This window comes from Callorhinus ursinus, unplaced genomic scaffold (assembly GCF_003265705.2).
Source record: "Callorhinus ursinus isolate GAN/ISIS: 27379988/994484 unplaced genomic scaffold, GSC_fseal_2.0 scaffold3, whole genome shotgun sequence".
In the NCBI taxonomy this organism is placed as follows: Eukaryota; Metazoa; Chordata; class Mammalia; order Carnivora; family Otariidae; genus Callorhinus; species Callorhinus ursinus.
In genome coordinates this window covers 81529032-81542506 of record NW_027397065.1, presented here as the reverse complement: position 1 = coordinate 81542506, position 13475 = coordinate 81529032, and the positions used below count along the sequence as shown (strand labels likewise).

General features: G+C 41.4%; 1 protein-coding gene and 1 long non-coding RNA gene across 6 annotated transcripts in view; one reads left to right on the top strand and one right to left on the bottom strand.

Annotated features, from left to right (window-relative positions):
• Positions 1 to 6402, top strand: part of OTULINL (OTU deubiquitinase with linear linkage specificity like) — a 29458-nt gene extending 23056 nt beyond the window's left edge. For all 3 annotated transcript variants that reach the window (XM_073891078.1, XM_025867459.2, XM_025867460.2), the window contains exons 5-8: positions 499 to 648; positions 2799 to 2927; positions 3801 to 4070; positions 5459 to 6402. In XM_073891078.1, the coding sequence (XP_073747179.1) occupies positions 499 to 648; positions 2799 to 2927; positions 3801 to 4070; positions 5459 to 5632 (723 nt within the window). In that variant the 3' untranslated portion in view covers positions 5633 to 6402. The remainder of the gene's footprint in view (positions 1 to 498; positions 649 to 2798; positions 2928 to 3800; positions 4071 to 5458) is intronic.
• Positions 6403 to 10119: 3717 nt separating this feature from the next.
• Positions 10120 to 13475, bottom strand: part of LOC141372413 (uncharacterized) — a 35390-nt gene continuing 32034 nt past the window's right edge. For 2 of the 3 annotated variants that reach the window (XR_012377643.1, XR_012377642.1), the window contains exon 3: positions 10120 to 10185. This is a non-coding gene — a long non-coding RNA (uncharacterized lncRNA). Of the gene's footprint in view, positions 10186 to 10737; positions 10877 to 13475 lie in introns of those variants that run through there. The other variant, XR_012377641.1, reaches the window with a different exon arrangement.

Below are 13475 nucleotides of genomic sequence, written 5' to 3'. Positions count from 1 at the left end.
TCCTGCTAGGCCTCTGGCCCATCTCCACATGCAGGGGAGACTTCTGTCCGTGGAGGGATTAGGCACCTGGATGTAAAAGATTTCGAGGATTTTTAGAATTGCCCATTGGACCAGTCTTGGTAAATATTCCCAGCAGTGCTATCCAGCCTTGTCAGCAGCGAGAAAGTTTTGTTTCAAGTACTTTTTAGCATGGTCTTAAATGTATATAGTATTTTTTTTTTTCCACTGTGGTCAGTTGTAGCTATCATCTTCCCTAAATGACATTCCCTGGCCCTGAGCTTCCAGGAATTTATCAACTGAAAGAGCAGGACTTGGACTCAGTACACACAGAAGTCACTTTAAAATGGCCTGTGGTCACATTCATAATTTAGAATTGTTTTCGTTTCTGTTGTCCACTTTATTTGGGAGTCACGCCTCACTGGCAGTGCAGTGAATTCATTTTGCTTATTCTCTCATCCGGAGGAGTTGAAAACCAAATTCTTCTTTTTGTGCGGACAGGCTTACGAAGAGCTATTTTGGCGGCATCACATTAAATGTGTCCGACTAGTAAAAAGAGATAACTATGACGCTCTGAGGTCAGTGCTGTTCCAGATATTCAGCCAGGGCCTCTCCTTTCCATCCTGGATGAAAGAGAAAGACATTGTTAAGGTACGTCCACACACTGGAGACGTGGGGGAACAACGTGTTGACAAGCATTGCCGTGCAGACGGCCGGGTCTTCCGTGGGCGGCTCTGTGTGTCCTGAGATGGAAGGAGCCTTCAAAGGCCCTACGTACCCCGTCCATCTCAGAGAGGCCGTCCTACTCAGTCTTGTCTGTTTTTAATGTCACCATCTTTTCTCAAGAAGAGCATCTGTCCTTCAAAGGCAAGGTGGTCTACTAAAATTCACTTTTTTACTCTACACTTACTGGAGTTTTGACAAACACATAGAGCGCTCCAGAGACTCCCCCCAATTCCTTTATAGTCAACCCTCTCTCACACCTAGCCCCAGGTCACCATTGATAGGTCTTACGTCCCTATCATTTTGCCTTTTCCAGAATGTCCAATACGTGGAACTATCCAGCGTGTAGCCTTTTGAATCTGACTTTTTTCATTTAGCAAAATGCATTGCCATTCATCCATGTTCTGTGAATTGGTAGTGCATTCCTTTTTATTGTTGAGTGGTCTTCCTTGACATGAGTATGACGCAGTTTGTTTATCCGTTCGTCACCTGAAGGACATCTGGATTATTTCCAGTTTTTGACAAGTATGAATAAAGCTGTTATAAATATTTCCATACAGGATTTTGTCCTTTTGGGCAAATGCCTGGGAATGAGATTGTTGGGTCATGTGGTAGGTGTAGGTTAGAACCGGTCATCTGTTTTCCAGTGTGGCTCCACCATTTTGCATTTCTACCAGTAATGAGTAAGAGTTCCAGTTGTTCCACATTCTAACCAGGATTGATTTGGGGTTATTTGTAGCCATTCTGATAGATGTGCCCTGGTATCACTATGCTTTTAGTTGGCATTCCCCTAGTGTGGAAGGATGAGTGTCTTTCCATGTGTTTATTTGCCATCCATGTTATCTTCTTAGAGAAGTGTCTGTTCAAGTCTTTTGCCCATTTTTATTTATTTATTTATTTATTTATTTATTAAAGATTTTATTTTTTTGACAGAGAGAGATACAGCAAGACAGAGAACACAAGCAGGGGGAGAGTGAGGGGGAGAAGCAGATTTCCCGCTGAGCAGGGAGCCTGGTGCGGGGCTCGATCCCGGGACCCTGGGATCATGACCTGGGCCGAAGGCAGACGCGTAATGACTGAGCCACCCAGGCACCCCTATTTATTTATTTTTAAATTATTTTTTTTGTTTTATTTTATTATTGACTGAATTTTAAGAGTTCTTTATACATTCCGAGTACAAGTGCTTTATCAGATATGTGATTTGCAAATATTTTCTCCCGGTCTGTGCCTTGTTTTGTTTTTTTTTTTTCATTTTAAGAGTGTAAGGTAGTACATTCTTTTTTTTCTTTTTCTTCTTCTTTTTTTTAAGGCAGAACATTCTTGATGAACAACCTGAATTTTTATTTTGAATGTAGGATATTTAATCTAGGATGTACGTTTAAGGATGGAGGAGCAAGTAAATATAAAGTTTCATTTTATCTAGCAAGTACTTGTCAAGTGTGTGGGTTGTGCTAGGCCTGCTGCTACTTGCTGAGGACAGAGAATACAACCGAGCCTCTGGGCTCCCCAAGCTCAGCGGGGCGGGAAAATGGATTAGATCCCTTCACTAGATCAGAGGCTTAAGTATTCCGTAATCTTATTAAATCTCAACAAGGGTCCTGTAGAATGGATAGTATTGTCCTTGATTTACGGTGGAAGATGAGGCTGAGAGGGTAAATAATGTGCAGCCTCTCAGCTGGCAAGTGACAGAGTGAGGGTTGGACCCCAGGGTGCCTCATTCTAAAGCCTGCGTGCTCCCTGACGTACTATGGTATTCTAGCATTGTTTGGGTAAAAATCATTTCTAAAGGGATATACCCAGGCAGTTTGGGAAGTGTTTTATGCAGAAAGATTGTTTCCATAGACATAATCTTCATGTAGGTTTTTGTCAGTTGTAAAATAATAAATTAAAAGTCCGATCCAAATCACTTAATCCACAAATCTAAAAGGAACTATATGCTTTTATTTAACTGTTGTTATCGTGTTTTTAAACAGAGATTGCTAAGTGAGATAAGATCATGCACCGTGATGACGTACTCTAAATTGTGTGTCCTAAGTGTTGAGGTACTAATCATGGTTGGCATCTACTTCCTTTTCAAGCTTCCTGAAAAGCTACTCTTTTCACAAGGTTGTAATTGGATCCAGCAATACAGTTTTGGTCCTGAGAAGTATACAGGTTCCAATGTGTTTGGAAAATTACGTAAATGTGTGGAATTATTGAAAACACAGGTGAGTGTTTGGGAGAAGAAGAGACTAGGAATGAAAGTGCGCCCCCCAGATATAGCAACTCTCCTCTGTCAGGCATGTCACTTGATGCCACATAAGGAGGACATGTGGCCAGGAACGTCTCTTCTAGGAACTGACGATTGGCTTTCCTATTCTTTGTTCACCTTCCAAGTAATGAACGAGCAATGTTGTACATGACAATTAGGCCCAATATGGGTTAAGGAGACCTTTGTGGGCTCTCTGGGAAACCTTAACAATCACGTACCTGTTTCCCCTCAAAAGATGGGGGTGCAAGGTGCAGACAGCGCACTCAGAAGTGCACTTCTGGGATGTGCCCTATTAATAACCTGGGCACAGCACAGATGCTATAATTTGAACTGGGAGTTTTTCCTGCCTTTTAATAGATGCAGATTTTGGATTGTTGAAATGAATCCTCCATGGTAAATACCATAACATTTCTGTGCCATAGTCTCATGTAAAACTGATATGTCACTAGTCGTCGTGAGGATTCAGTGAGTGCTTTAATCTGTGCTTGGTAAGTGAGTATGAAGGAATGCTAGTTAGTACTGTTTGTCTCTGGATTATCTTCTGTGTGACCCAACTACCTTAAGATGTCTTAGGAAACTAACTTGCGTGGCATTTTACCTAGTTGGTGGTGCTTATTTGAAAAGTGTTTCATTTTAACTAGTTTGTGATTGTAAAAGTAATACATACTTGTGGTTAAAAAAAATCAGGGTCAAAAGCTATAAAATGAAAAGTTTAAAGTTCCCCTCTATTAATCTTTGGTTTATTTTTATAAGTACTTTGAAAAATTATGCCATGGTATAGGAATTCACCTTTCCCCTGTAAATTTCCCTTTTACATCTGTATTTTTAGTGGACTGAATTTAGTGGAATTAAAGATTATTACAAGAGAGGAAGTATGTGCAACATCCTTTTTTCTGATGTTCTTCTGGAATATAAACTGTATGAAGCTTTAAAGTTTATCATGCTATATCAAGTCACTGAAGTTTATGAACAAATGAAGACTAACAAGGTCATTCCCAGTCTTTTTCAACTCCTGTTTTCCCGGGAAACATCATCTGACCCTTTAAGCTTCATGATGAATCACCTGAATTCTGTGGGCGACACATGTGGACTAGAGCAGGTAATGGGGGTAGAAGAATCCTGTGTTTGATTCAGGATGATATTGGCAGTCCTTGAACACACAGGTGTTTGGAGTTTACTTTCAGCGGTGATAAAACCCACTGCAAAGAGAGTTTTATCTTAAACCCTTAAAAAGAAGGAAAAAAAAGAGCGAGAAACCTCACTGCTCCGTGCTGTTTGCTGTGCGTCTGCCCAGCGCCGTGACCAGGGGGCCCCAGTGTGAGAAGCCTTTCTAATCTTTAACTCTGCCTCTCAGATGGTGGCAGGTTCTCCCACAACAGAGTTGAACCAGGAGGAAGTCCTGTTGGAAAATGAGATGAAGTTTGGGAAAGTACTTGGTTACTTACTAAAGATAAATAGACATTATTGAAAAATTTTAGGGGTGCCTGGCAGGCTCAGTTGGAAGAGCATGCAACTCTTGATCTCAGGGTCGTGAGAGATTCGGTGTAGAGATGACTAAAAACAATAAATGAACTTTAACTTAAAAAAAATTACTGAAAAATTTTAAAATCCAGGGGCGCCTGAGTAGCTCATGCAGTTAAGCGGCTAACTCTTGATCCTGGCTCAGGTCATGATCTCAGGGTTGTGAAATCAAGCCCCGCATCAGGCTCCATACTCTGCACGGAGTCTGCTTCTCCCTCTCTCCCTGTGCTTCTCTCTCTGCGCTTCTCTCCCTGCTCATGCATGCTCTCTCTATCAAATAAATAAATGAATAAAATCTTTAAAAAAATTTTTTAAATCCAGAGAATACTTTTTTATCCCCATAGTAAAGAGGTTTTGTTGGGCTTTGCTCTCTTAGGCAGTGCACAAAATTACCTGGCATTTTTATAAAAAATGGATATAAAACTAGTTGGAAAACTGTGATTTTTTTTATTCTGAGCATTCCTTTATTTTTTATTAGTTGGTTTTTTTTTTTTTTCCCCAAACAGCTTTTCCCTGTAAATTTTTCATGCTAGTCTACAAAGAGTTTCCTCTGCCTTCCCCTGCCTTCCACGTCGTGGGCATTTGTTCGTGTCTGTGGCCCCTCAGTGGTTCGTGCGTGGGTCTGTAAATAAGCACATTACTCCATAAGCTGCAGGAGAACATGCTCCCTCCTCTGGTGGGGGACAGGGAGCTGGAAATGTGTGTTTGTGACCTCTTTTTTTTTTTTAATTGTTTATTGTTATGTTAATCACCATACATTACATCATTAGTTTTTGTTGGAGTGTTCCATGATTCATTGTTTGTGCAGAACGCCCAGTGCCCCACGCAGAACGTGCCCTCTTTAATACCCATCACCAGGCTAACCCATCCCCTCACCCCCCTCCCCTCTAGAACCCTCAGTTTGTTTTTCAGAGTCCATCGTCTCTCATGGTTTGGTTTGTGACCTCTTTTTCATCTCTTCTCCAGATCGATATGTTTATTCTTGGGTACTCCCTTGAAATAAAGATGAAAGTGTTCAGACTGTTCAAGTTTAACTCCAGAGACTTCGAGGTCTGCTACCCAGACTTGCCACCCAGGGAGTGGCCAGAGATCTCCCTGCTGACGGAGAATGACCGCCACTACCACGTTCCCATCTTTTGAGTCCGGTGTGGACTGGGTACCAGCTCTCGCCAATGGCAGTGGTCCTACTTTCAAGGAAAGTCTGGCTGGACAACCAAAGCTAGCATCGCAGCCATTGAAAGGATCAGGACCTTCTTCAATGGAGGGGCAGGTGCCCTGGACGCAGGGGTGCACAGATATCCTTTGTTTTCCAGCAATTTCCTCCAGACCAGCCTCACTAATAAATATATTTGTGGGTTGGTGGTTTGACCTCGTTCATGTGGGCTCTGGTCATTTCACAGGCAGCAGGCCTTTCAGGGCACAGGGACAGTGAATTTGGGCAGTAGAACACCAGGAAAAAATCGAGAGAAAAAGGGGGAAAGGACTAACCGGGAAAGACTTTGTCTCTAACCTCGATGTTCTCGTTAGGAACCTTGTCTTTGATTTTGGATCTTCATAAGCGTGGCCTTATTTTAGAAGCATTACCTTCCCTGGAATCTTTCTGGTATATTGATTTTTCTAGAACGACTTGATTAACTGTAAAATTGTATGTGTGTGTTTACACACATATACACATGTGTATACATTGTATAGTTTTATATATACACATATGGACACATACACACAAATAATCACTACCTTGTAATGTTGTACAGTTTGTTTTATATTGCTTTACATTTTTTTTATTACTGTTGCATCTGACTGGTCCGATTTGTTTTATATGCATAAAAAAGATTAATTCTGTAGATGAAGGCAACCGTATGACAATTATTGAACTATTACAAAACATTAAACTGTGGTGTATTTATTTACATGTGTATTTAATGTGTGGTAGCTAGAATCATGCCACCCTAACCCCTACCATGTCTATGTCATAATCTCCAGGACCTGTGAATATGTTGGGTTAAGTGGCAAAGAAGAATAAGGTTGCAGGTGGAATTAAGGTACTAATCTGACCTGGAAATAGGTTATTCTGGGTTTTCCAGGTGGGCCCAGTATAATCCCCAGGGTCCCTAAAAGGGGACGAGGGAATTGGAAGAATGTCAGGGCCAAAGGGAAATGTAAAATACAGAACGGAGAGAGACACAACATTTCTGGCTTTGAAAATGGAGGAAGGAACCATGACCGAAGGAATGGGGGTGGCCTCTGAAAGCTGAAAAGCCAAGAGAACAGAGTCTTCCCTAGAGCCTCCAGATCTTAGCCCAGGGCAACCCGTGCCAGATCTCTAGCCTACGGAACTGTAAGGTAATGCATTTGTGTGGTTTAAGTCACTAGGTTTCTGGTGATGTGTTAGAACAACAACTGACAACTAATGTACTCAAGGTAACTAATTTTTGGTCATCTTTACTTTGGAAATACTTTTCTAGTTTATTTAGTTAATCTTTATTTTGAAGGTACTTTGCTGGTCTGTTTTGAATTTCAGTAAGTACAAAGTAACTTTTAAAACCCTGGCCAATGGTATACTACTTCAAAGGGACAAATCTGTTCTAAGAGTGACTTACTTAACATTTTTTATGCTAACGTTTTCTCCCATTTTCATACTGTTTCCACTATAAGTAAAATAAGGGACATTAAATGCTGTGGTATATAAAAATAACATCCCGATTCTTTGGTACTGAGGATAATCAGTACGTCCAATGGTACGTTGTACTCTACCTGCTGTCATTTCGTTTTCTGGTTGAAGAGTTGGAAAGCAATCAGCTCAGACCAAGGGGCTTTGTGTTACCTTGATAGCCCCATGAAATAGGAGCTCTTTTCTTTTTTTGAAATAGGAGTTCTTCCTTGATCTTTATAGTGCATTCCTGCTTGGAAGCATCTATGATTTTGTATAACTCCTGTCATTTCATTGACCCTGTCGAAAGTTATCCCCATGATCTATTACTGGGACCAAGAAAAAATGAACTCCACCCTTTGTGTTCACAAGCAGACGTGATGACAGACTGCAGCAGGCTACGGTGATACTCGTAGACTGTCTGCTCTAGACTTAGGCTTCCAGTTGGGCTGTCCAGGCACCTACCTGGCATTTGTAAATTACCACTCACCTTGCATCTCCTTACCCAATGTAGTGATTTCCACATCAGCCCAGGATTGAGAGGAAGAGCTTTTCCCAGGCATGGGCAGCCTATAGCTCTGTGACATATTAATCAATTATGTTTATCCATAACCTTGTGTTTGGGGGTGCAGGGCAGGGTGGGGTGAGAACAGATTGTGAAAAAAAGGACAGTTTGATACAAGGAAAAGTAAAAAATTAAGACCTTTAAATAGTTGCTATGTTCTGGGAAGGCATCCAAACAAAATTTTAAGGGAGGAGGCACTGGGTGTTTTTGGTCTTGTTTTGTTTTTAATTCAGTTGTGTAATGAATAACAAACTAATTGGAAGGAAGTGTATATAAGTTTAGCACGACTTTTAAAGGCCAACAGTAACTTGGAGGTGAATTTCCTGTGTGATACCAGCATTTAATGACTTTCTAACCTTGTATGTTTTAAATGATGAGAAAATTATAGCAAAAATGCAAACATATGTCCTTGTCCTTTCTGATTGTTTAAAAATTTAAGTCCAGTGCAGGGCTCAAACCCCACAATCCTCAGTTGAAGACCCAGCTGAGATCAAGAGTTGGAGGCTTAACCAACTGAGCCACCTAGGCACCCCTGTCCCTTTCTGATTTTAGAATACATTTCTCTCTTAAATTTTGACCATTATGTGGCCATACCGAGGGGTTGGATGAATACCAGTACAAGACTTTCTTATTGTGGCAAAATGTACATAACATAAAATTTACTATTTTAATCCTCTTTAAATGTACAGTTCAGTGATATTAAAGACATTTACACTGTTGTGTTACTATTCACCACCATCCATCCTCAGAACGTTTTTTATCTTCAAGACGGACTTTTTTGATAGGAGGCAAGTTTAATTCCCCTGCCTGGTACTTGGACTTCTTTTCCTTCTCACATTCTTTGTATCATGGCCTTGTCATGTCAGTGTTTTCTCCAGGCTTACACGCAGAAGTCCAGTGTGAGGGAGGTTTAGGTGACCAGATGGATCAGGCGGATTCTGTTCTACTTCATCTCCAAAGTAAAGAAATAATTACAGGTGGCTTCTGGTTTCGTCCTCGGAACACTATCATTTAAAAGGTCCCCAAGAAACTGTATTAATTCAGGGCCACCCTGGTGACTTGCATTTCTTGGATGTGGGCTTTCACAGTCTTGAACCACGTCATTTCCACCCACAGGGGCAGCCGCAGGGCCTTCCCTAGTGTGTGGGAGACCCCAGACCAAGCCAGCATAGGATCTGCCCAGCCTCCGGGAGAGAAGAGCAGCCCGAGTCAGGGCAGGGCATTCACATTAATTTTCCAAGGATTTGCCTGCAAATGAATTTTGTAGGAAAATAATTACTGTTCTATATCAGGTGCTTTCTCATATTCTAGTGAGATCAAAGAAAAAGACCATTTTAGTTCTGTCTAAGCTGATCTTGGGGAGGAAAAAAATCTGACTTCTGAGTACTCTGGAAATGTTGGGAATTCCACTTTAAAGAAGGTAAATTTTTGTGTTGACAACTAAACTGATATGTGAAAACCTATTACAAATACAAATACAGAAACGACTAATTCAGAATTAGTGTCAGCAAGTTCCTCAGATGGTGTGATTGTTTTCCCAAGAATGTGCTTCATTCACACTGCTTAAGACTAGTTACTATGGAAAACATAAAAATAACAATCTATATTTTCGTAGATCTAAAACTCAAACCGTCTACTGGGTTACTTATCATTAAGTTGACTATTGTTTCATTACCTTAGTATTGACTGTATTTAGATACACTTTTCTCCACAGACATTCAGTTTCCTTCAAATCCTATTTTCTTCACAAGGATTCTTTTATAGTCAGACACAAAATTAGGTGGGTCCAAACTGCACAATCACTTATGTTATTTGTTCAAAATCATTGGGTCTTCCCTTAATTCTCTTTGGTTTTAATTCTGTCCTATCCTGTAGGCTGAGAAAATGAAAGCTTATCTGGATTGTGTTTATGTTTAATATCAACGTGGGTTGTAAGTAATGGAAAACCACTTGCTCCCTTACCCGACAGCCCCTGGACCAAAGCGCTCTGCGGAACAGCCGGAGGTGTGTGCTGTCTGTCTGCACTTGAAGGTCACAGACCATGTGCAGAATCGAGAGCTCTGTTGGAACAAGTGTTGCAAAGCCAGCTCTGGTGGGTGAACCACACATGGCATTTAAAATTTCATCCTGGCTGGTGTCTCTTAAACAGAGAAATACTGTACTCTGTTTAAAGATCAGCTTTGTGTGTTTGGGGGTGCAGGGGTGCCTGGCTGGCTCAGTCTGTAGAGCATGCGACTCTCTATCTCAGGGTCGTGAATTCAAAGCCCCACGTTGGGCATAGAGAGTACCTTACAAAATAAATAAATAAATAAATAAATAAATAAATAAATAAATAAATAAACAAAACCCAACTTTCCGTATCTGATTGATCTATTGGTCCTCACAGTCAATGTCATCGGGGCGTAGGTTGTTCTTTAAGTCATTTTGCTTCCATCACTTATTTGTGATGATCTTGGAAAGCTTACTCAAGAGGAGTTCCTAAAATTAAAAAAAAAAAATGCTTGCTTTAAGTATTTCCAGCTTAGTTGAGATGGGCTGTAAAACCCATCTGCACAAGGAGCTTATTTAAACCAGGAATATGTTCCCAAGAAGCATTCCTAAGTACAGAAATATTTTTCCCATAGAAATCGCTTATTTGTAAATAATTTTTTTTTTTTGCTCCTAACTTATAAAGCCTCACATGGAAGATTTAGATGGAACCAAATAGAGGTTGGTGGTTAAAACAAGGTGGGAACGTAGCATTTTACAGTTTTGTTCACCCTCAAAGTTTAAAAAGGTGGAACGAGGGTCAAATCGGCAATGCGAAAATGCTATGTGGACACCGTATAGCTTTACCCCATTGCACCTTACCATCGATCAACAAATTTATCAGGACAAACACAAAAGCCTGAGACAGTCCTGGCCCCATTTCTTGTTATCATTGCCATCCCCAAGGACAAAACCTGGAAAACAGCTTGGGAACTGCTTCACGCACCGGTCAGTACATGCAAGAATTTCCTCTGGGTGCTGGCTTCTTTGCTGGACTGAGCTTCATGGAAAGGACCTCAGGGCCAGGTGAAGAGAAGCAGCTGGTGAAAACTGACCGACAGCTGGAGCAAAGACCTGAAAGGTTGCTTGAATGTCCTGGAACTTGCAGTGTGTGATTCCAAGTAGATACATTTATGACTCCCTTAAAAAAGGAGCAGAGATGAGCTGATGAATGGGGAAAATGATGTTTGTCAAAAAATATTCGTATCATTGTAGCTAAATAGGAGAGGTAAATGTATCTCTCTTAATCAGAAGCAACCTTTGGCTATCATTTAACTTGCTAGATAGATTAAAGGAAAAACTCAGCCCTGGTGGATATGTGATCTACATTTAATGCATTAGTCAGAGGTAGGTAAATGAGAAATTGTTTCCACTTGGTTTATATTTCACAAGGTAATAATGGAACACTTGAATCTGCTTGTGAGACCAGTTATATTTAGTAGTTGTATTTTTGGCCGTCCCTCCTGTAGGTCTTTACAAGTGCAGGCAAATGTAAAGATACTGTATGTACTGTACAAGAAAGGGAAACACTGCACAATTCTCTTTTTAGAGCAGGAAGGAAAGTGGCTTTTTCCCTTTGAAAATTGTGGCAGAGCAGTGCTTTTAAAATTATTCATGGTAGGGGACAAGTTTTTAAATTTTCCAATGCTTTGCAGACTGGCACTTTTGTAAAAATATAGTAAAAATGTTACACTGAGATCGGGTTGCTATAAAAGTTTCTCAGTACTTCCTGTCAATGTCTGTATGTGTTACTGCAGACTGGCAACGAAGGGTTCACAGTGATGCTGGTCTGGAGAGCACACTTTAATAGCACTAACCCAGGAGTTTCAGGCAGGAATCAATAGATTCTGATGCCATTTATCTGGGAGTTCGGGATTTTGCCCCGACTCTGGGCAGTGCATTTTTGTTGTCATTTTGTGGGATTTTTTGCTGTTACTGGTCCAACCAAGATGCTGTATGGAGTTGGTGCCATGTGTGCCTTGCTTGGGGCACCTCACTGAGGAGGCGAATGGGGCTGGGATCTCCCCTCCAGGCTTTCCTAGGTTTGTACAGTCTCTTGGCAGAAAGTAGCAAGAACCTCATTTTGATTTCGGTTCCTTGTGCTAACAAAAATCTTCATCATCACACTTTATTTCTTTACTGGATTTCAAGCTCCTGTGGGAAGGGATGTGGGTCTTGTATCATTGTGAGGAGAACAGTACGCATACAAATATCAAATGAATTCCAAATCCCAAGCTGATGAGAGCTAAGTGCAGTTGTTACTACTTAAAGAAGCACAGACTCTCATAGTGTGAGTATTTCCCCCTGAAATTTCTTTTTATTGATTCAGGACTGAAAGAGAGCTAGTTTTCAGACATCCTGGGGAGAGAAACTTCCTGAAGTTATGATACGCTGGCATACCCATCACGTCAGTGTGACCTATGGAATGGCCACAGTAGACATTAGATGTCAAGCCAAGTTTTGCTAACATTGTATCTCTAGTGAGGTTAAAATTAACCAAGGACACTGACTTCACCCAGAAACAGGTTTTTAAATAAATTATGGCTCCTGAAAGAATGTTATGAAGTGGGTCATGGACTTCTTTTTTTTTTTTATTATATATTAAAAAAAGAAAAGTATATATATATATATATATATATATATATTTTTTTTTATATATTATGTCATGGACTTCTAAAAAGGAACAGAACCTTAAGATGTCCGGGGAACACACGGGCCATGTTCCATGCTGGTGGACGAGGCCTGACCTCAGTCTGGACTCTGCCGAGTCTCCGGGGCAGGTCCCAGGTTGGAGACCACGATGTAGGGCCAGGCTGGTGTGGCTGAAGGGAAGCAAGAATATGGGCAGCCTGAACTTGCCAACCCATGGCGGGAACAACTTGAGCACATCTCAGATATTTACCAAAGTCAGAAGCAGAAGGACACACCCAAGGTGCCCAACTGAAGTCAGGAAAAATGAGGTCCTAGAAGCTTACTACCAAGACAAGAGGACAATACCTTTCAGTGGCAAGGGAGACAGGGAGGGCGCAGTTCTGTAACAGGGTTTTCCACCAGACTGTGTTAACCAGATACACCCATTATACCTTGGTTCCTGACGGTCTTCCCAGCTCCAAAAGACCACTGCTCTCCTTGGCCTTTGCAGGACTCATATACGGGGAATTGAAGAGGGGCGCAAACTAAATTTCTGCAGTAAGGAAGAACTTTGGACAAATCCATGAATTCCAGTCCTGTGTTGGCTTTATTGTGAGTGAGAAATGGTTAGGAGCTTGAGTTGCTGTTGTATGATTAGTGCGAAATATTGCCTGAGTCGAAGCCTTGTCAGGAATGCAAGATATAGGTGTTCCTGACATAGTCTGGGTTCTGTTCCAGCAGTGTGGGTTGTGACGACAGAAGCCCATGTAAGTGAGTTTGGTAGGGAGAATCCCACAGAGCAACAGGGCAGGAAGGACAGCCAGTTCCAGGAAGCTGCCTGGGCCTTGGACAGCCAAGAACTAAGGTTTGCAGCTGTGTCTCTCATGGTTCATAAAAGAGATGGTCTCATCGCTCACGATTTCACTGCCTCACTGCACACGTTTTCTCTTTTTCTCCCTGCCCCACTCAGTCTCTCTCCACCTCTGTCTCCCAGTCTTCTTCCTCCTGGCACACAAGGCTGCTCCCACCCCCAAAGGAAACTGCATCGTAGCTCATCAGTTCAAATTCCCAAGTAGAATCTGATTGGCTCAGCCCACACATGGCCCTTG